The 21,168-nt window shown below is 45.9% G+C and overlaps 3 protein-coding genes across 8 annotated transcripts in view; 1 reads left to right on the top strand and 2 right to left on the bottom strand.

The window, feature by feature from the left end:
* Nucleotides 1-3,671: 3,671 nt before the first annotated feature.
* si:ch211-256a21.4 lies at nt 3,672-8,065 on the bottom strand. The gene is made up of 4 exons (XM_035643395.2): nt 7,844-8,065; nt 7,440-7,686; nt 5,439-5,630; nt 3,672-5,088 (listed from the first exon to the last, which is right to left on the bottom strand). The coding sequence occupies exons 2-4, from the start codon at nt 7,630-7,632 to the stop codon at nt 4,781-4,783; spliced, it is 693 nt and encodes a 230-aa protein (XP_035499288.2). The 5' UTR covers nt 7,633-7,686; nt 7,844-8,065; the 3' UTR covers nt 3,672-4,780.
* A 529-nt stretch (nt 8,066-8,594) lies between these two features.
* On the bottom strand, nt 8,595-16,936 carry accs (1-aminocyclopropane-1-carboxylate synthase homolog (Arabidopsis)(non-functional)). 2 transcript variants are annotated; one of them, XM_035643392.2, is made up of 16 exons: nt 16,465-16,936; nt 15,679-16,342; nt 14,829-15,595; nt 14,655-14,714; nt 14,453-14,523; nt 14,279-14,348; nt 13,866-13,932; nt 12,862-12,959; nt 12,581-12,658; nt 11,767-11,867; nt 11,269-11,358; nt 11,111-11,156; nt 10,839-10,980; nt 10,323-10,465; nt 9,979-10,132; nt 8,595-9,674 (listed from the first exon to the last, which is right to left on the bottom strand). In XM_035643392.2, exons 2-16 carry the CDS (start codon nt 16,316-16,318, stop codon nt 9,256-9,258), a joined length of 2,946 nt encoding a protein of 981 aa, XP_035499285.1. In that variant the 5' UTR covers nt 16,319-16,342; nt 16,465-16,936; the 3' UTR covers nt 8,595-9,255. The 2 variants fall into 2 exon arrangements, with proteins under 2 accessions (XP_035499285.1, XP_035499286.1); XM_035643393.2 differs by having other exon boundaries at nt 16,469-16,936.
* A 467-nt stretch (nt 16,937-17,403) lies between these two features.
* The window catches only part of furinb (furin (paired basic amino acid cleaving enzyme) b), a 76,489-nt gene continuing 72,724 nt past the window's right edge, over nt 17,404-21,168 (top strand). Inside the window, exons 1-2 of one of the 5 annotated variants that reach the window (XM_047333091.1) lie at nt 17,404-18,022; nt 18,253-18,396. The gene's annotated coding sequence lies outside the window, so the exon portion shown is untranslated. The remainder of the gene's footprint in view (nt 18,023-18,252; nt 18,397-21,168) is intronic. The other 4 variants (XM_047333090.1, XM_047333092.1, XM_047333093.1 and 1 more) reach the window with 4 other exon arrangements.

Raw genomic sequence — 21,168 nt, 5'->3', positions numbered from 1 at the left:
CCCCTGCTTCTCCAAACATTAAACATTTGGGGGGGGGTTTTAAAACAAGATGGCGCTGGCCAAAATGCCAAACTCAAAATGGTAGCTCACATCACAGTGGGTAGCCACTCGATCTCTAGCAATAAGTCTCAAAATCGACAGTCCTGCTATAGTGGCTTTGTGAGGATGTACTTGGGCAGCGGGGCTGATGGAGTAGTAATTCGTTTTGCAGGTATTTGGTCGAGATCAATGTAAGCCACGGGTCAATGTTCAACTCGGACTCGACCGTTGCCCTGCCAGATGAAAAGACAGTTAAGTTAAAGTTTAACCCTATGGTGGAACATTAATCTCTGCACAACATTTCATGTTAATCCATCTAATAGTTGACTTTTTTTTGGTCTGGACCAGAGCAGTGCCGACCAAGCCACTGAGACACTGACGTTGTCTTTCCAAAAGCCATGTGTTGGTGTGGCTACAAATTATGTGCTTGCAATGTGAAATATAGTGAAATATACCTGGCCTAAAATTCATTAAAAGATAAATACACTAAGTAGGTGGGACTTTGGAGCCATCCTGAGTGAGTGCCTGTTTGTCCACTCATTTTCACAGTTCTCGCTGCTTTTTTAGATTAGTCACGCCTGCGAAATTATTTTCCCCGGACGGCTGCAACCATGTCTTCATGTGAACATGCAGCCTCCCCTCGCTTCACTTCCTTGCGCCATTCACTGTCATTGGGAAAATGTGCGTCGGACTCCACTGGAGCCCATTATCATAAATATGCCAATAAGTAACTTCGCACGACGCGTCCCCGAAAGCAAGCACACTCTGTATGCAAAGCAGAGGCACACTGTTGAAGAAATGGGCGCCAAGTGATCATATTTGTAATTTAATTTCCTTGGTCACGCAGCGATAAGAGAAGGGAGCGGCTACATTTGGCTGGGAATGAATAGGGGCAGCGAGAATGGGACTACGGCTTCATTGTCTGGACTGAGTTGTCCGAGACGACGGCGCTTATGAGGAAGTGAAGCGGGAGGCAGACATGGTACATGCACTGGGTTTCATAATTGTAACCTGAAAAAACACAACGTTAATACAAGAGACAGCAGAGAGAGAGAGAGAGAGAGAGAGAGAGAGAGAGAGAGAGAGAGAGAGAGTTCTGTTGTGCAAAACACATCTGCACTCTCAAATCCAATGGATGCATGTTGGTGCGGGATAGTCAAGAAACTCTGCCTCCCTGAGGCAAGCAGTGTCTCTCCCCTTCCCGCTCGTCCCCATCGCGCTCAGTTCTTCAGTCCTGCTGAACAAATGTAATCAGCCGGGTGGTCCGGGTGGGATGTCAGTCACAAAGAGCAATGGCTCATTGCAGATTCTACAGGCAAGATGAACTGGGTCACTGCAAGAAAAACAACTGAAGGACACAATGATTACTCTCCCCACATCCTCCCTCCGTTTGCTTTCTCTGAGATTATACGACTGCAGACATCAAATTTCCTGACTTCTCCGTCCTGTAAGAGTGTCCACTTATACTGATGACGCTGATGCACAGCACAATACTCCAGTGGTCGACCACGTCAGAACAGCCGTGGCCCCACAGAGCTGGTGGAAAAGGATGGAGCAACAAAAGAAAAAGACTCGGGTATGGAGTTCCTCGACATCTGACGCCGCATGTTCCTGTACAGAATTCAGGGACAGTGTGAAACTATTTTGTGACATCTCCAATCCTCTCTCCCCCTTTGTTCTCTCCGCCTCTCATCTTGACGTCTTGTTTCTTCCCTGCCGTCTTGTCTCTCCGCGTATTACCTCAAGTGTTTTTTTACTTTGAACCCGACGGCGTTAACCTGTCAGGTAAGTTACAAATGCTCTGAGTGAATTATGTAATCCACAGAGAAATAAAAAAAAAATAGTTCTCGCTTTATTTCATAATTCATCATGTGCTCCCAGATCGAGCCAAATAAAACCTGACTTATTAAGTAGTCCAGCAGGTTCTGGCTCTAAATCGTCTGAAATATGCTCGACAATATTTATCTCACTTTGTCTACCTTGCAAATAAAAGTAAAACACATGCATGGGCAGATTTTTCTTATCTTATTATTTCTTTTCTGAGATTTCACTGCAAGAGGCAAAGCGATAAATGTTACACCAGCACCACCAAAAGGTAAAGGAGAAAACCACAGTGGGGTTTTTTTGTTTTTTTTGTTCTTCTGTCTGTGGCTCCCCCCACCCCCTTAAATACAAACTTACAGCTCTGATCATCAGATTAAAGATGCTTCATCTTGGCAGTTGGCAACGACTATTTATTCATCTTAATGAACACAACCACACACTGGGACGCAGAGAAACACACACACACACACACACACACACACACACACACACACACACACACACACACACACACACACACACACACACACACACACACACAACTGAGTGGTGGCATGGTGGTAGTGCAACATAATTAGGAGGACATGGCTGTGTAATTGGTCTCTAATTGATTTGAAGGGCTGTGGTTTAGCCCAGGCTGTGTTCGACACATGCTGCCAGCCGCGGGCAGGAAACGCTGGCGGCCTGCTGGTATCTTGGTACCATCTTCTGATTGATGTCGCCGCGGCGAATGCCCTTCAACAATCGACGCCCGCGATCTCTCTGTGTCTTGTCTCTGTGTAGCATCTTCCACCACTCATCTGTCATTTTTTGCCCCCCTTTGTGCCTAAACATCTCACTATCTCCACACTGATGCCGCCCCTTCTTCCTCTGAAGGCATTGTCAACCTTTAGTCCGTTTCTCTCAGGAAGGTGAAAAGAGCAGCGCATGTGGTTTTGGAAGGTGAAAAGTGGAAGGTTTGTTGACGAGACACACAGGCAGCCATAAAAGACACGGTTGCTTTCAGGGGCCCAGATAGCGCATACCTGGGGAAATAAAAACCACTTTAGACGGAAAGGAAATCAATTCTAAAAAGAGCTATTATTTACAAAAGAAAGTGGGTTACCTGCTCTCTTGATTTAGCAAGTGAGGTTTGAAGAGGCGACTTTTAACAATTAGACCTGAAGTAAAATAACACTGCTGAGAGGCGCAGCATTGGCACAAGAGGTGAACACACAGCCGAGTGAATGGGTTTGAAATTGCTTGATGGGGGATGCTCTTTGGAACATTGCTGTTCACGGATTGCGTGCCGATGCAGGACGACCTTCAAGGACACTCTCCTCATTTACACAGCAATTAAGCACTACCCTCTTGGTAAATTGAAAAAGAAACAAAAATCCTCGGTGGATTTAATAACAAACTCATTACCAGGGCCCAACAGGGCGGAACTGCCTTTTAATTAGAGCAACACCTGATTAACGCCCAATTAACAGAGCCAGAGCCACTTAATTCTCCCCCACTTTGGCAGGTTGAGAACATAAACACGAGCAGTCCAGCAATCGGAGCGCCTCCTCTCCTCCTGGGAATGTGTGAGGGAAAAGTAAATAACGACTTTGGAGGCAGTCTGTTGTCGGGGGGTCCAAATGCTCTGCAGAGCTGGCAACTGTACTCTGGAAATGCACGAGGCAAGCATTTCTCACACACACACACACACACACACACACACGGAGGCAGATGACACATGGAATCCCTGGTGGCGCAGATTGTAGGGACAACTGTCCAAGCAGTGAACCACGTTTCCGCCTCAAAACGCCCACTCTCACAGTGTCAAGGATGTAAACTTTTTATTAACTTTAGCAGTGGAAGGGAGCTTAGAGTCCGAGCACCACGGTTAGACAAAGGTTTGTTGAACGTACATGAAGTGCATTTTGGTATCCATATGGCTGCTAATTATATTTTATATGGAAAAAGGGATCATTTGAACAGGTTACGACCACATAGCTGATCATCAGCTCACATAAAGTAAACAACGGAGTTACTGTAGAAAGAGTTAATTCTCCTCCGGTTGAGTTTTACAGTCAGTAAGTGTCACATAGTCATCACAAGATGGTGCTGTTCATCAACATTCATCAAGTACGTCGCAGCGCCTACTTAATTTTTCAGGTGAAGGAACAAGTTCAAAGTCAAATACCTGGATCAGTACCTGGCGCCCAGAGGCAAAGCTGGACCACACAAATCCTGCCCATCACCTTGACCTAGTGCGGCCCTCGTCTTTCTCATCATTTAGGTTTCCGGGTCGGTTTTACAGGTTCTTAGTGTGTATTTTTTTCTGTTTTATTTCAGTCCATACTGACAACTAGAAACTGCAGAATTAAAGGGACAGTAAGCGATTTTAATAATAAAACTCAGTGAACATTTCCTCGCGGGTCTGCTAGTTGTCAGTTGTGTGTGCGCGCTGAAAGCTTATCAGATTTTACTGCACAGCCCTGGCTCTATAAAATTGAAAAAAAAAAGGAGCACACAACAATATGTGTGCGGTGGGAGAACATCACTCCCCGACACCTTAGGAGATGTGCTAGTGCCAAAACGCAAGGCCTCAGGGGTTCTGGCCTCCTCGCTAGCGCGTCCATCTCCCAAGCCCGGGACTGCGAGTTCGACCCCCTGCCAGTGTGGTCAGAAAAAACGACATCAAACAATGGTTCTCCAAAATAGCTTACTTCCCCTTTAACCACCTCAGTCAGTCAACCCCTGCAGGACGCCGGAGCATTCAGTCCCACTGTCTTTCAGGATTTTCGGAGACTCCTAATTTCTCCTGCCACATTTTTTAACTCACAGTTAATCAGCATTCATGAATGAGTGAGAGGATAAATGGGCCTGGAATTGCTGCTCTCTCGCCGAGAATCATCGCGTCTCTCGCGTCCTCATGTCTGCATGACATTCATGGCGAATACCACTTTGGAGGAATGTTGCTCTTGCTGTGGCCAGGCTGATACCTGTCGCTGAGAGAGCGTCTCGCGGCCCCGGCTTGAGAGGAAATCCGCCACGACTCCACGGCCCTCTCCAGGTCCGGACGGATGTCTGGCACAGTCGCTTGCTCGGCGATAAACACCATCATCTCCACGACCAGCAGCAGCACCCAACCGCAAGCCCCGAGCCAGTAGGAAGAGCCGAGGCCGGAGGGGCCTTGACGAATTTCTTCCCTGTGCTGATATGTGAAAAGAGACCAGCTGAGGAGGAAGAAGAAACCTGCCAGAGGAGGAGAAACGAGTTTTTAAAAAGTCATTAGGGTCAATTATTACATGCCGTGAGCTTTAGAAACGAGTTTATATGATAATGAACTGCAATTCCAAGGAAAGGAAAAAAGTGGCTTTAAAATCTGCTGCCTTGCAGGGTATGTAAATGAGCTGCACATGAAAAGAGTTTCTGTAGGTGTCGGTTCGACGTGAACTACACAATCCACAGAAGCCATTTGGAGGTGAACTGGAGCTATTTTTTTACTACACTTTGCTTGGAATCGTATGTATTTATTTAAAAAGGGTGAAACATTAAAACGCGCTGTATGACTCGGGGACACACTGCGGTGCCGCCGGTGTTACCTGTGGAGGCCATGGTGAGCAGCAGCAGGGTGGTGGGGTAGAGCGCCTGTCCTGCCATGAGGAGGGAGCGGGTGTTGGAGTAGGACCGCACCGTCTGAGACGTCCAGCAGAGGGAAAACACCAGACACAGGGCACCAGTGCTCACGGCCATCAGGAAGGAAAGAACCCCAAATACTCGCTCTGCCTCCAGGGCTGAAGGACGCAAAAAAAGCACAGACAGGACACAGAAGATGAAGCAGACTGACCTTTCCTGTAAACTAGCACAGCTGCATCACGGTTCTGCTCTGAGTGGTCAGCACCATGCAGTGAAACATGTGGAAATGATAACACGTGCCGGTGGACGCCCCCCACCCACAACATGGGCCTGCCTACACCTGACAGCAGAGGAGTCACATCGAGAGTTGGTGAACTTTCTGTTCATTCAAAGTCATTCTGAACACATTGGAATGAAGCAAAAACACTGACAAGGGACTTTTTAACGGTGACGGTGGCAGTTGGTATGTTCCCCTAATAGCAACCTGTGCCAGCACAGCTCCGTATCGTAGATTGACATTTGTTGCGCCCGCCTATCTGTGATCGAGCAAATGTGGAAAATTAAAGCTGTTTTGTGGCTGTTAACTTGTTTTTTTTTTCCGTGTTTACCGTCACGGCCCTTATTTCCAGCTGCCCAAGTCTTAAATGACATACAAGACAGCTGATTTATTACCATTGAATTACATTGATTGTAATAATAGGGTTTCTTTTTACTTTTTTTGGACTGAATGTGTTTGTTTGATAAAATAAGGTGATATTAATTTGACGACTTCATGCTGCTTTTTCACTGGAACTATAATAAGTTGTTTTTTTCCTGGCACATGTCACAGCTATGCAAAGGTAATTCAGAAATCTATACTTCCTGATTCCAATTGACTTTTGATTGTACTCATTTAATTTTTCAACAGCTTTGCTGTAACTATTATTGGTATCTTGTTTTTCTTTCACATTTACAATCGCTATCCTCCAACGACTGCCGTCAGATGTTAGACAACAGCTTCCAGCGGAAAAAATAAACCTTTGAGGACGTCGTGCCTTTCTTCAGCCTCCACTGGAAGTGGATCAGCTCACTCCACGCCATACCTTCTACGCCCAATAGCGAGGACACAGGGCTCTTGGACTACATTGCATTCCCTCCTAAAGTGTACATTGCATATAAATTATCAACAGAATAAAACAAACCAAAAGGGGGAACCTGCATTACCGATGTCGACAAACAGGTTTAGGTTCACACCGAGGCCAGATTTGGACTGATTCCGGTGATTTGCCCACAGCCGAGTGTGGGACGTTGAGCACATCCGAAGAATGCACCTCACTGCAGGAGCAAGCAGCGACACGTTCCCCCTGCTCCACCTGACGTTGCGTGTCAGAGGTGTGAGAGAAGCCCCACCCTGAGGCCGATCTCTGGTGGAAGCGAGTGCCTTATCTCACTCAACACAAACACAACAGGAAAAACACGTATGCCCCATTACACCTTTTCCCCCTTTCTGGAAACATGTTATTCCACGTGTTGTTAGACGATTGAGCCTTTAAACCTAGGCCAGAGAGACGGCTTGGGTGTTGTGTACTAAGTAGCGATGATGTGAAGATGTATTGAAGAGAAGTCCGCCGACACCGTCTTGATTGCATATAAAGGTTCATTACAAAAAGACCAGCATCGATTCAAGCCCTGCAGAGCTTGGAGAGTGTCCGGCCAAAAGGACAACCCCCCCGACTCTTCCTGGGGGGTTACATTTATAGGCCCATCGTTGGCTTGACAAGGAACACCTGGTTTCGAATCAAGTTATGCTATGTGAGACGTGGAACTCTCAAGGCCAAGTAAAGGAGCGGTAAGGGTCCTTGAAAGACCCCTTGCATAACATTCCAAAGGAAGAGAAGTAAGCCCATATTCCCCTCTGATTCCATATATGGACAAAAAGACACTACATGGGTTGACAGATGTCACCCGTGGACTGCAAAGAGTCTCACCATTGAAGACAGCGCCGCGTTTAACGTCCGTCTGGTCCCTTTCCGTGTGATTCCTCTCCGTCCAGAGTCCCCCGCCCTTCAGCCAGAACGGCGTCCAGACTGCGTAGCACACACACAGGCAGCCGGTCAAGCCCACGCAGGACTGGGCGAACCTGAAGCGACCGATGGAATCTCCCACGTCCACAAACCTCATATTTCTACCTCACGAGAGACACACGGAGGGGGAGAAGCGAGAGAGAGAGAGGCGCTGGGGAAACAAGAGGAGGCAGGAGGAAATAGTTGAGGGATTAGTGCGTGTTGAGGTCGAGCAACAGCAGGTGAACGCATCTCAAAAACTACCCTCGATGTCTTGTTCATGCACAGCAACGACAAAGAAGAACTCTGAAAGAAAAGTACAGTCCTACCCTTTGTTGTCGACGATGGATCGTGCGGGAACAGAAGCTGTGAAATGAGTCCGTGCACAAGTGGAACCGGTTCAGATTAGAGCAGCTGCCCTCGCTCACTACTGTACAAACACCACGATACAAACACCTTCAACCGCCTGACACATCACTACTTGTGCTGTTGCACATGACTACGAGCCCTCACATGCGGATAAGACCCCCTCAGCGTTACTCCGCCTCTGCTGCAATGGAAAGTCCCCCCCCCCCTCCCCGGCCGCCACCAAAAATTTCCCTTTGAATTCACCGTGAACCAAGCTGACTGTAAAGAAAGTGAAAGTATTGAGAGAAAAAAAGTCAAAAAACAAATCATTCAACAATTCTTTTCAATTCAACAAACGTTTTTTTTAGCAGCTGACATTAAGCAACGAGGAGGAAAGAGTGTGAGGAAATAGGAACTCGGGAAAAGTCCCTTGATACTTGAGAGATACTCTTAACAGCAGTACACCACTCAGACATTTTCTGTTTATGTCGAATGCAGGAACTGTTTGTGTGTAGGGGGCGTCCGCGTGTCATATGCATGACGAGTCATTTAAGGAAACCCCACTCTCGGTTTCTCACAGTGGGTTGCAGTGCGTTGTGGCAGACATTATTTTTAACCTCTCTCCCCTTTCGTCATCACCACCAGCCCCCTTCACTTTCCTTTGCTGTAATGGAAGCGCACCCACAGATTACCGGGGCCAAGTATGAAAAATAAAGAAAATGTCACAGTGAAATGTGTTCTGGGCATGTTTTGTATTAAGTAAGACATTAGATTTCTTAAAACAAACACATATAATCAAAGTCGGCTTATTTCAGAATGACTCAAAATGTAAGATTATGGTCAAATAAACACGATTCATTCCTTTATTCGACATTCATCATTAACTTGACTTGAAAGAACAATACCTCCTGACGAAATAAAGTGCATATGATTATAATAATAATAATAATAATCTATTCAGATGAAGAGACCTAAACATTTTTGAGAATAGAACATGGCTGCCTTTGGTTGATTTACATTTTTGGCATTCACTTAGAATTTGAACATAAATCTTTCGACTGTGGATGACAAAAGTTGCGAGGCCGTCTTCCTCAGTAGCTTGGAAACAAGACCTCAATATGCAGATAGCAAAGTAGGGCTGCAACCAATGATTTCTTTTTCATAATTGATTAATATGTCGATTATTTTAGCAATTAATCGATTAGTTGTTTGGTACATGAAATGGTGAAAAATTAAAGTGAAAAACGACTCCTCATAAACAGGAATCAGATTGTGTCCTCGTGTCAGGGGTTTGAGTCGAGCTGTTCGCCGTGGATGCAGGGAGCTGGGGGAACGCTAATGTGCTGCCTCTCGAACATTGGCAGCCACGTTCGCGCCTGTTTATATCCTAAGCCTACTTCCTGGCCCTCTGCAGCAGGGCCTTGAATACATCGAGAATCTCTGGGTCCTCTCCGGCAGACAGCTCCGGAGTGTTTTTCTCCAGCCAATCAGAGGAGCGGATTTGATGCCTGAGAGTACCAATCAGGGTGTCCAGACTCTCCGCGTGCTCCGACGCTTGGCAGTCAAGCAACACAAACTCCTCGGTGGCCAGCGGGCCCGTGTCAGGAACAGGGCCATCCTTCTCCTGCGGCTGGTCGGATGACTTGCGCCGGGGAGATGATGTGGAATTAACAATCGCAGCATTGTCCAAATCGGCACTGTCCTCTTTCACCGACTGTTTGCTCTCCTCACTGGCTTCTTTGATGGAGCGCGAATCCGGGCTGGCACTTTTTTCTTCGATTTCTTTCAAAGCCTCCCTGAATCGCTTCAGGCCTGAAATAACACCAAACATCAAATGAACAATTCAACAACTATCATTTAATCAATACCTTGTTTAAGACACAAAGCAGGAGCCAAGCTGGAACAACAACAAAAAACACAATAATAATAGAAATAAAAGATATGATCAAATCAATGTCAAGTTTTAAGGCAGACATTTTGAATAAGAGGGAATAACATAACATACTTCAATAAAATAACCCACTATTTGAATAGTACACATAATTTAAGTCACAGAGTAGCTAAAAAAATTGGGTGGGCATAAAAAAAAAAGTTAGTGCACACACTATAAACTGACCGAGCTGAAGGTGGCTGTGTTTGTCTGCAAAGACGATGCGGAACCAGCCGGGCGTGGAGCAGCTGAAGGCCTGACCACAGCTCAACACCACCTTGTGTCGGATAAAACTCCTCCACAGAGACAACTCCTCCTCAAACGTCGACTCTCTGAGGAACTGCCAAAAGAGAGAGGGACAGAAGTGCGCGTCAAGCCTGCTGGAAGTACCAACGTACTCCAGAAACGACCATGCGGGTGTCGTTAAGTCAAAGAGAACAGGAGGACTGTGCGATCAGCGTTTCAATTGGCTAATGCACAAGTTAGAGAGTTGAATTAACAGCCCTGAGATCTAACTTTGGAGTTGTCACCTTCCTGAGGTCGGCCCAGATGTACAGCGTAGCAGGCATGTCCAGGTACGGGATGCTCATACTCTGCAGCTTCCCTGTCACGTAGCTGTGGGCGGCTTTCAGTCTGCTTCTGTTCCCCGGCAAAAACTCCTCACTGATCCACTCTGCAACGTGAGAGATATGCAGCGACAATGCACGAGTTCAAAATTAAGTGTTACAAATCTTTGAAATCCGTGTGATGTGCAGCCGAGCCACACGCTGTTCTCCCGCCACGAAAAAAGGGGGTAGGATATCTCTCAGAAGCGTTGGGGAAAGTTGCTGGGGAGCACATTTGAATTGTTTAAAAAAGAAGCATGAATTTTAAACATAAGCGCACACAAACTGCTCGCCAGGACCGCTAGTGTGAGATTTGACTTGTTTTTTTGTTTTTTTAAAGGGGTCTGAATTGACGATCACATTTCGAGTTGTGCTCACATGGTCAGATGACATGAGTAGTCATAGTGTAGGCAAATGCAAATGTGAGGCTTGAATCCATACCTCTGTCCTGAAGCAGCTGTGCTACCTGGTGCTGCGTAGTTCCAGTGACACCGTGGAATGAGCCCAGCTGGGCCACCGCTCCCACGAGGTCTTTGTTCTCAGTGTACAGAGTGCCTAATCTCAAACCTGCCATTGCAAAGTCCTAGGAAGGGACGAGAAGAAGTAAGTGAGAGGGAGCTGTGGAAGCATAAAAAAACACCCACTGGAGAAAAGCTGAGATTGTCACAAGCTGGGATATAAAAAGTCTCGCAGAAGCACAGCACAGTATGTACCTTGCTCATCCCCCACATTACATGCGTCCTCTGTGGGTCGGGCAAACTGAAATGAGGGCACATTATTAGCAGCGAAAAGAGGCCATCGCCAGACACAGTCGTGAAGATTGACGGTCTGATAAGAGTAATAATGCAGAAATTAGGGGTTGGCACAGTACCTGTCGACACTAAGAACACTGTGGAAGGTGACGGATTCATCAAAGACCGTCAGCATGTACACTTCATCTATAATGGCGTGGAGTTCATTTCTAAAGCAGGTCAAGGTGGAGAGAAATATAATATAAACATATGCCGTTGATTATAGTTTACAGCAGTTAGTTTACAGCTCAGTGCCTGCAAGGGCCTTGGGAGGGCATCAGTCTGGCGAGATCATTTAGAAAAACAACAGCTGATGCAGGAGACTACTTGGCACATGACTGCACTTGACAGTGTGCTGATGGTGAAGAGAGGTGATAAAAGGACATCAAGAGAGCACGACGTTTCACACACGCGAAACGAGCACCCTCAGCCTTAAAAAATAAAAAAAACAATTCACACTCCACAGTTTATGCAGTGGCTTGGCAGTGTGCTCACAGGAGCCACGGGACTGCGGACCGGGGGGTATTACAGTGTTTAGCCACAGCGTAAGATTACAGTGGGGCAAAATAAAAAAATACCTTTTGGCAAACTCCAAGAAGCCAATCATCTCCTCCAGGGTGTAGATTTCAGCCAAGGGGTTGTGGGGGTTCATTAGTATAACGGCTCGGATTGTCAACCCCTATAAGGGACAGGAAGTTTCTGAGCAAAGACACAAACTTCTACACTGTGTCACTTCTTCCGAAATCACCCACTCATTCACTACCCCCTACTCACAATAACGGGAATTCGTTGTAGTGGGCTATATAGTGCACTCACCAGCTACGATTTCGGACACTACTTGAGTCGCGATGGTAATTCGATTTTGGCACAGGATTATGACGTAACTACAACGACGCCGGCCGGTGGACGATCCTATTATATTTAAAATATTTTATATTTATATCCTTGTCTATTTTCACCATTAATCACTGGTTTGACAAAAAATAGGCGAAATAGAGCAAGAAGAGAGAGAAGGCTGAGAGACGCGCTCGCGCTGCACCGCCGCCGTCTCGTCTCTTCCCTCCGCTGTTTATCGGCGCAGCGAGCGCAATGCATCATGGTATATATTGCTCGGTTAGTGACCATCGGATGTCCACTACTTTTCACGATGCATTCTGGGATAGATTCAGTGCACTATATAGGGTATATGAAATCTAGGGGGTGATTTCGGACACCACTACAAAATGGCGAAGGCACTATATAGTGCACTATATAGTAGTTAGGGGGTGATTAGGACACAGCCTCAGTCTTAAAAGACTGAGGCTGAACTCTTTGCCTGAGCATTTTTTAAGTGGTATGTTCTTTCTTTAAATATTCATAAAGGGCTTCAGAAAACATGCATTCATGAATTACCTCTTGCTCAGCTCTTTTCAGACCCTTTTCTAGTTTCCCTACAGTGAGGTGGAAGGGCCGACTGTCTTTGCCATCGACCTACAAATGATAATAAAATTGAAAATAAAAACAAGGAGGAAAAGGAAAAATACATCAGCATCCAAATGTGACAGCTGACCAAATACGCTCTACAGCGTGAGATTACACGATTCACTCGAAGCTTGTACACAAATAAATGTCAATTATGTTGCACATGAACAAATACTTCAAACACATAATTATGTTGGATTGTGATTTCCTACCTCACAGTTCAGAGGAACATGGAAGAGTTTGACATCACTGTACAAATTGATATCCTCAGTGATGGCACCGTAGAAAGGAGTAGGAATAAGAATGGACTCTGCAACATGAAAAAACTAAATGACCACATGACATCCAACATCATCTCTTTACAAATTATATATTACCCTCGGCTCTGTACATAGACATGCATGTTCAACTGATGTAGGGCTGCAACTAACGATTATTTTCATAATCGATTAATCTGTCATTTTTTTTTCTTTATTAATCGATAAGTTGTTTGGTCCATAAAATGTCAAAAAATTTGGAAAGATGTTGATCGTGTTTCCCAAAGCCCCAAGATGATGTTTTGTTTTGTCCACACATCAAAGATATTCAGTTTACTGTCCCAGAAGAGCAAAGAAACCAGATTAAATATTCACATTTAAGAAGCTGAAATCAGAGAATCTTGACTAAAAACTACTTAAACTGATTAATTGATTATCAAAATAGTTTGCGATTAATTTACTAAACGATTAATAGATTAACTGTTGTAGCTCTAAACTGATGTATAAGTTAATAATCCTTAAAATACCGTACTATTTACTACTATTATACGCAACTTTTTAGATTGTTAGTGGTCATTTTATTGTTTATTTGGATGCAAATCTACCAATTTGCTACTTTAATGTTGCCAGGCATGTACGCATGAATGATCATCACGACCCAAGTCGGCAGCTGCTTTTCAGACTCACGATTGTTATCACACTGTTTTCAAGGGCGAAGAAAAGGCGATACTTTGCTCAAAATTAGGCCTCGCTTGTAGTGCAGTGGCTCTAAAGAATAAGCAATTCACGCAACAGCCTAAGTAAGTTTGAACAGGGTTTTTTTGTTGAAATAATTATCATACAACATCCAAAAAAGGCCAAACCAAAAAAAATGAACACAAAACCTATGTCTCATTTGTTTTCACACCAAACAGACACGGATGAGTTGTAAGTTTATGTTAATGAGTTTGTGAACTTACCTTTGGGGTCACAAATTACTGCAGCAACACATGAGAAAAGGGAGCCGCAACCATTCATCACCACGACCTGCACAAACACAAAATACCTAATCAAGGCACTGAAGAAGGCCTGATGAATATGTACCTGCTAAAGCAGCATTAATTACATCTGCAAACTGTATGACCATGGTAGTTCACTTATGGCATATTTATAATCATAAGTAAGTTAATCAAATTAATTAACTGGATCTGGATGTCACCCACCTGAAGGAAAACCTAACATCTTTTCCCCAAAAACTCTCTGACTTGTTTGTCCCCACAATGCAAAGGCTGATTGTTTCACCTCTATGTCCAATGTAGTCCTTTTCGTTCATACACCTGTAGCACATATTGTAATTTCTTATGTTGCATTAAAAGCAATAATCTTCACTCACATTGTCGGCTTTGAGCGGGCTCGGAGAACAGCAGTAGTGGGTCAGGAACTTTGCAACCGCCTCTCTCAGGCTGAAAGAGAAATGTTGTTAAGATTGGTTAATGTTTTACTTCATCATGAGTCACGGACTAATGTTCTACCTTATAAAAAACATAGATCCCTTTTAATCTCTTACAATCTGTGCCCCTTCCAGTCTGAATACTGCAACAAGGATGGGTCAATGTGAAGCATGTCAGGCTTGGTCAGCTGCAGAAGAAACGTAAACGTAAATTCATTTGTGAAAGTGGGCAAAAGAAGTTACAGTAAAGTGCAGTGACAAACTCATATTTCACTGCACCATTGGTTAAGAATCGGATCGACCGAACTATCTATCTCACCCGCTTGTGTAGAAGATCATTGCATAATTTGTTCTCACTGGTTCCCATGTTGATTATACCCTGGAAGTGAGAGAAAGCGGAGGGCCTAGTGAATTACAGTTATAGTGTCATTCTTCAACAAATCAAACCTATTCAATAGCTGTAAATTGTGTTCGCTATGTGACACAGACTTACATCTGGGTTGTCTGTGTCGTGGTGTTTGTCCATTGCATATAGGGCAAAGCCCTCCTGGAGAAACCCCCAATGCTGTTGGATGCGGTTGCCACGATTAGACAGGTACACGTTACGGAAGGGTTTTTTTGCCGTGCTCAGCCTTGGCGAAAAACTCTCAGACATTTCGGAGGCCTTGACAGATGTAGGCGATGTTAAAGTTGTTTTCTCCTGCGTGGAACGAGCCTGCGCCATGGGAGCTTCTGAAGGCGGCCGAGATAAAGATGGCGAGTCGGAGGGGGCGGCCGTGGTCATCCCTGAGGTTGACGGATTAGTGTGGGGTGAAACAGGGGGGTCAGTTGGCGCCGTCGTCGCCGTGGTCGGAGCAACCTGTCCGACGGCAACCAACGCCCCCGTGAGCATGCTGAACAGACGTAGCTCGTGCTGGCGCTCCTGTTCCGCCCTCCTCTCCTCCCGCTCTTCCCTGCGCTCCTCGGCCTGCAGCTCTCTCTCCAGCCGCGCCTCCTCCAGGGAGAGGAGGCGCTCCTCTGCCGACCGCTGCCAGTTCAGGAAGCTGGCCAGGGCTTTCTCCAGGCTCCCCTGACCGCCACATCGGGCGCCTCCATGGCTCCACGACGCTTTGCCACCCCGGCGACGCTTTTTCTGTCTCGCAGAAGCTGGGGAATGAGAACCCTCCTTACTGTGCTGCTCGGAGGTGTCCAGTGGAACGGGAACGGCCACAGTCTGGGTGGCCGCAGTGGCAGAGCCAGCAATGTTCACATCACTAAAACCTTGGGATATAAACAACAGAAAAACATGAACCTATATCGATGGTTGTGATAGTGATAATAATTGAAGCATTTGGACTGCAAACCTGAAGGTGACATTCTTGGATTAGTTGAGCTCTCTCCTTGGCCCAGTGTATCCTCCGGCCCCAGTAGAGATTGCCCATCACTTTCCTGCTCATCTCCAGATCCGTAGTACATCTCAGGGGGCGCAGCACTCGAGTTCAGCATGCTCTCCTCCACATCTTCACACTTGATATCCAGTGGATCTCCCGGTCTGGGGGGCTGACCAAACAGAAACCCACCCGAGGAGGCAGGGCCAAAGGCGCAGGGTGGAACTCCTTGCAGGTACGCGTCAGGCCCACCGGGGCCCTGGAACACCTGCTGGGCTATGACAGCTCCGCCCAGCGACGAGTAGGTGATGGCCGGTCGGTTCGCCAGCACCCTGTCCATCACGTCGTAAAACTTCCAGGACCTCATTTTGTGGTTGTCTTTGATTCGACGGTACTCCAGCTTCATCTTCTTGATCTTCTCCCTGCACTGGTCACCTGTGCGGAAAATGCCCTTGTCGCGCAGGATGTGCGCAATGCGGTCGAACACTCGCTGGTTGCGCAGTGAGCTCTCCAGCTCAATCTGCACCGACTCGTCGGACCACAGCTGGAGCAGCTCCACGATCTCCGGGTCGGTCCAGTTGCTGCCTCGCTCGTGCCTCCTGCCGCGGAAGTCCATCCTTCTACGTAACGGGACGTCTTTCTGCAACACAGGGGGGCAACGTGAGAAACGAGCATCCTCGCTCGGGGAACATACACAAAAACTCTGGAGCTTTAGATGTGATCATCGTGTACATGACCAGAGAAATATGTATGCTGATTTACCCACTTATGGCGTCTCGCCGTAGTATCAAAAGTGCAGCTCGTCGCAAACTGCTCGTTGTGGAGATGTGTCCCACAAGTGACATCCACGTAGGTCGACACGGCTGCTGGCTCGGACTGGTTTTGGACAGGCTAAAATAAATCATTCATTCTTAGAAGCAATTTTGTCATAACTTGGCGAGACGGGGACCGAGCACGTACAACAACAACAACAAAAATTCTACATCCGGGTTGACTGCACATGCGTGCTGGTCCTTATTCCGGGATAACTTTGGTCCGTGTTAACGTGGGGCTGCTGGAAGCGAGCTGGATCCACTCATACCAGGCTGTGCCGGGGTAGACACAACCGTGCGAGTCCAAACTGGGAGCTTTGTGTTATGGCCCCCTCTACCGTGCGGTGTGCTTTTAACTTCCGCGTGTGTAATTCCAACAGACATCCTCAAGATGGCGGCCACACACAGAGGTACAAACAAAGGACCAATCAGTGAGCTGGAAAACAAGTATGTGTTTTAATCACCGGCGTGGCCCGGAATTCCTTCGTAAGGGATACAAATAAGCAAGAACTTCAAACAAAACACAAAAACAACAACCCACAATTATGATTAAATTAAAGACATTGTAATACTAAGGTCATGTTGTCATGTTTTTTTCCATTAAAAATGTTATACCTTTTATGAAAATGTGCTTTTACTGTTATACATATCGTACATTTTTATTATATATAATTCGACGAATCAATTAATTCCACACGCTAAAGATTGTAGATTTTGGGTCGAATAAAAAGGGAAAGTTTAATCTTAGGTGAGTTTATACTTGATTAAGACTATGTAAAAAAAAAAGAGGGGGAAAAAAAGGCGACCCGCCCCACTTGACCATACGGTAAAACAAATCAAGCGCACAAAATGAGTCCCGTCTGCTCTAAACGTGACGTATTTCCTGGAGGAAAGGTTTGTGGCAGTTTGTTTGTTGTCATCTCCATCCAGCGGTGAGACGTTTCACCGCGCTAGCACCATTCTCCCCCGTATCCTCCCCTCTTTTATTCTCTTTTCTTTGTCCTCTTTTTTTTTTTTTTTTTTTTACTTTTAACGCGCGTGAATTAAATCCCAGCATCACATCACACTCCCGACGGCTGTGGTGTGAAACGGCTGAAACATCCGGAAGAAAACCGTAACAAAAAACAAAAAACAAAAGAAGAAGAAATAACAACTGGGCGCGACGGTTGAAGTTGACTGGCAGAAGCCGAACCATGGTGGTGGTGGTGGTCAGCGCGCTGGCGGCAAGTTGGTGGCTGGCGACGAGCACGACGGGATAGTTGCACACAGGGCCACTTTGGGAGGCGGAGGATGGGCGTGTGCGGACCGCGTCGCTACTACTCGTCGTGTTCGTCGGCGGGTGAGATGTGAAGTTGGGAGTCGAGCCCCGCAGAAGAAAAGGGGAGAGTCTCCGCCCGGAGGAGGCAGAAGAGAAGAAGAAGAGCAGAAGAGGAGGAGGAGGATGATGAGGATGATGAGGACGAGGGGGCATCACGTCTCGGTGCTCGTTGGCATCTGACCAGGCGAAGGTACGACTCCCAAACTGCTCGGTTCTTTTTCACTTGTTTTTTCTTCTTCTTCTTCTCCTTTATTATTATTATTATTATTATTATTATTATTATTATTATTATATCAGACAGGTTCAAAAGCAGGGAGAGAGGGTTGGGGGTGTGGAGTAGTGGGTGGGAACAATGGGAGTATTTGCGTAAAATTTAAAAAAAAAAAACCCCACTAAGGATTTTTTTTTTTTTGCATGAAGTCTCTGGCAGCACCAGTCAGGTGGATCCTCCCCGACGGTCTGGACGATGGGCTTGCATCGGCTACTCCAAGTAGACTCTTGTTCTGTTTCTGAGGAGGCATGACTTCATCAACCAGCCTCGATTCCCTCTGAAGTTAGTTGTTGGTAAGATGAAGGCATGTCTGTTGTCGTCTTGACAGAGTTCCCGTTCATTTAGAGTTATGCTCTGCTTCCCTCTCTCCCCCCTGTGTCCCTCTTGGACGTTTTCCTTTCCTCTTGCTTATTCACCCTGAAGCTTTAACAGACTGAACCCCCCACCCTCACCACTTACTTGTATCTGTGTAAGGTGGGAATTTGCTGCAATAAATATCAGAGTGTATCACAATGAAATGTGTTTGTACCAAGCAACTCGACTACTTCTCTTCGCGCTCGCATAAAGGTCCACAAGCGCGCGTCTGTTGTCGACCAAAACACGCCGGAAAGAACTCGACTCAAACAGTGATCATACAGCTCCCGTCCTGTCCTCTGGCTGCTCTTGTTATTGTGTTCCTTTTAGTGCAACTCCCACCAGGATCTCCACCGGGGGGGAGGAAGTCAAGGTCACCAGCAGCACGGCTCCACAAGCTTCCTGCACAATTGGATTACAACTACCTCGCCACATCTCGGATTATCATGTAAAAGTAATCTTTTGTTGCGCTCTCTTTTGTTTCGCCCAAATCCTGCCCCTCCCCCCGGGGCCAGTCGGGAGATAATGGCTATTAAAGAGGTTTTTTGGTTCTGCGTTATGTTTATGCAGGCAGAGGAAGTGTGACACGAGTGCTCCAGACAACACCTCTACCGGCTCTGTTGACTTTTTGAAGGTGTGAGCTCTTCGGTGCACACATTTCCTCAGAAGCATAAAACATGAATGCAGTGGAGGTGAAAATAAAAAAGAGAGTTGCAAGACGAACTTTTCAGCAGTGTAACTCTTCTATAAACCAGGGCAGAGTGTGTTGTGGATGAGTGGAAGTTTGACACTGGGAACAATGCCAAGATTCAGATGGCTGTTCAAAAACTGGGTTGGATCTCATTACTTTCCAAAATTGATTATTTCTCCTGGACACATAGCTGCTGCCCTTGACAAGGTTTTACCAGGGCTTTTCCATCGCTGCAGCGGGAACTAAGATGGATCAGGCTTTAGTGGTACTCAGTCACGGCACTCTCGCTGACTTCACGGCGCGTCTCAGATAATCACCAGTTCCGGCCGCGGACCACTGTCGCGACCGAGCCGCAAGATGCACGTGCAATGCTTCTGGTTTTCCAATCACGCTCTAACATGGATCAATTTTTTCCTCGTAGGTGAGGGTGCTTGGCTGTCATTGGTACAGGGCACATGTTGGGTTTTTGGATTTGGGCCTGAAATTGAGCTGGAGTGCTGCATGTGGTCTGTCACAGCTTCATGTGCCTTTTTATTACAGACGAAGATCACCTGCTGCTCATCCCCATCAAGATCACCATTTGAATTCATCACGCTTTTCAGAGGAATAGATCACATCTGCACTATGGGACATGTTCATTCTCAGCTTTCTCAAGCGCAGTTGTGTAAATCCCAAGTCTTCTCTAGTATTGCTGTAGATCTGGAGCAAGGCTATTCTTATAAAAGCAAAGTCCCACGAGACACAATATAAGATCATCAATGAATTACATGTAACTCTAGTGGCTGGTGATATTGTCAATGTCACCGCATCAGTATCACCAGTGGAAATGTAAAAGAGGTAGATGGAGCCTTTCATTAGTTATTTCACTCAGCTACAGCTCATTGATCCTGCATTGTGGAAGCTAATACCAATACGGATATTTGATGCGACTAAAAGGAATATAGATGTCCTGGTTGATATTAGTTCTTTCATGAACTCTTCAGCAGGATCGATCAAATCTGGTTATTTGACAAAAAGATGTTTACTGAGGCAAACTATTTTATATTTGAAATATGAGTTTTGTTATACCCCAGCATGTAATGTTAATGTGTTAATCAGGTAGGGAAGTGGTGCCTTTTGATATTTTGGGTTTGCCGGAGGGAAATGTCATCTCCCGATGACTCTTGATGTCTGTAATGGCAGTTACAAGTAATATATGAAGGAAATTAACAGCACATTTTCATCAGAAATTAAAATAAAATATAAACTGATTCTAAAAAAGAACAGTGGGATCCCAAAGTCTGGCACAATTTTCCTGCTGATGTGTCTGTTTAGACCATTGTCTCATATACTGATAATTGTATCAACAATATATACATACAGTCTCAAAATCACTATATTGATAAAAAGCTGTTGTTCCTCAAAGCTACATGTCTGTAGAATATGTAACAATGTCAACGCTGTTGCTCAAAGGCCTAATGACGACATTAGGACAATAATGAATGCCGTGATGATGCCCTTGCCGATCCATCTTCCCCTCATCTCTGTGTGCTCCAACAGCGAGGGGGTGTCAAAATGACCGAAATCCCCCTTTGATTATGGAACACGGTGTTGTTGCGTTGGTCGCCCAGCAGCTCCACTGAAGTGGCTGAGGGTGAAGTGTGCTCCTCAAGGGCACTGCAGGTGTCAAGGAGAGGATTGCTTATTATTCATTCTCCAGATAGAAAGTCTAAGCAAAATGTCCCGATAGGAGCAACCTGTAGTTGCCGCCGCCGCCGCTGTCTGCTGCTGTTCGGTTCCATGGATGAGAAAGTCTTTGTTTGATCAAAATCTCTTGCTGTCATTTTCATTACGAGATACTGAACCACATTTGGAGGTCTCTCTGTAGCGTCAAAGAGAAAGTGCTGAGTGTCTTTGGTATAATTTTAGCATACAGGTCACTTATCCGCCCTTACATTTCCACGGGCTCACTCGCTCAAATGTGCTGCTAATCCGGACAGAGGTAATACTACAGATTTTTCTATTTTTCATTCTAGTTTAG

Source organism: Scophthalmus maximus, chromosome 7 (assembly GCF_022379125.1).
Source record: "Scophthalmus maximus strain ysfricsl-2021 chromosome 7, ASM2237912v1, whole genome shotgun sequence".
Taxonomy (NCBI): domain Eukaryota; kingdom Metazoa; phylum Chordata; class Actinopteri; order Pleuronectiformes; family Scophthalmidae; genus Scophthalmus; species Scophthalmus maximus.
Note: the sequence above shows the minus strand (reverse complement) of the source record. Positions and strands in the feature narration are given on the sequence as shown.

Excerpts from the sequence above, each read along its gene's own strand:
- accs (XM_035643392.2), bottom strand. The coding sequence starts at position 16,318 with ATGGACTTCCGCGGCAGGAGGCACGAGCGAGGCAGCAACTGGACCGAC. Across the intron at positions 10,133-10,322 it reads TCTGGGCCGACCTCAGGAAG|TTCCTCAGAGAGTCGACGTT; the intron begins GTGACAACTCCA and ends CTCTTTTGGCAG. Across the intron at positions 9,675-9,978 it reads ACACAGCCACCTTCAGCTCG|GCCTGAAGCGATTCAGGGAG; the intron begins GTCAGTTTATAG and ends GTGTTATTTCAG.
- si:ch211-256a21.4 (XM_035643395.2), bottom strand. The coding sequence starts at position 7,632 with ATGAGGTTTGTGGACGTGGGAGATTCCATCGGTCGCTTCAGGTTCGCC. Across the intron at positions 5,631-7,439 it reads ACGCGGCGCTGTCTTCAATG|CCCTGGAGGCAGAGCGAGTA; the intron begins GTGAGACTCTTT and ends TGCGTCCTTCAG. Across the intron at positions 5,089-5,438 it reads GCTCACCATGGCCTCCACAG|GTTTCTTCTTCCTCCTCAGC; the intron begins GTAACACCGGCG and ends CTCCTCTGGCAG.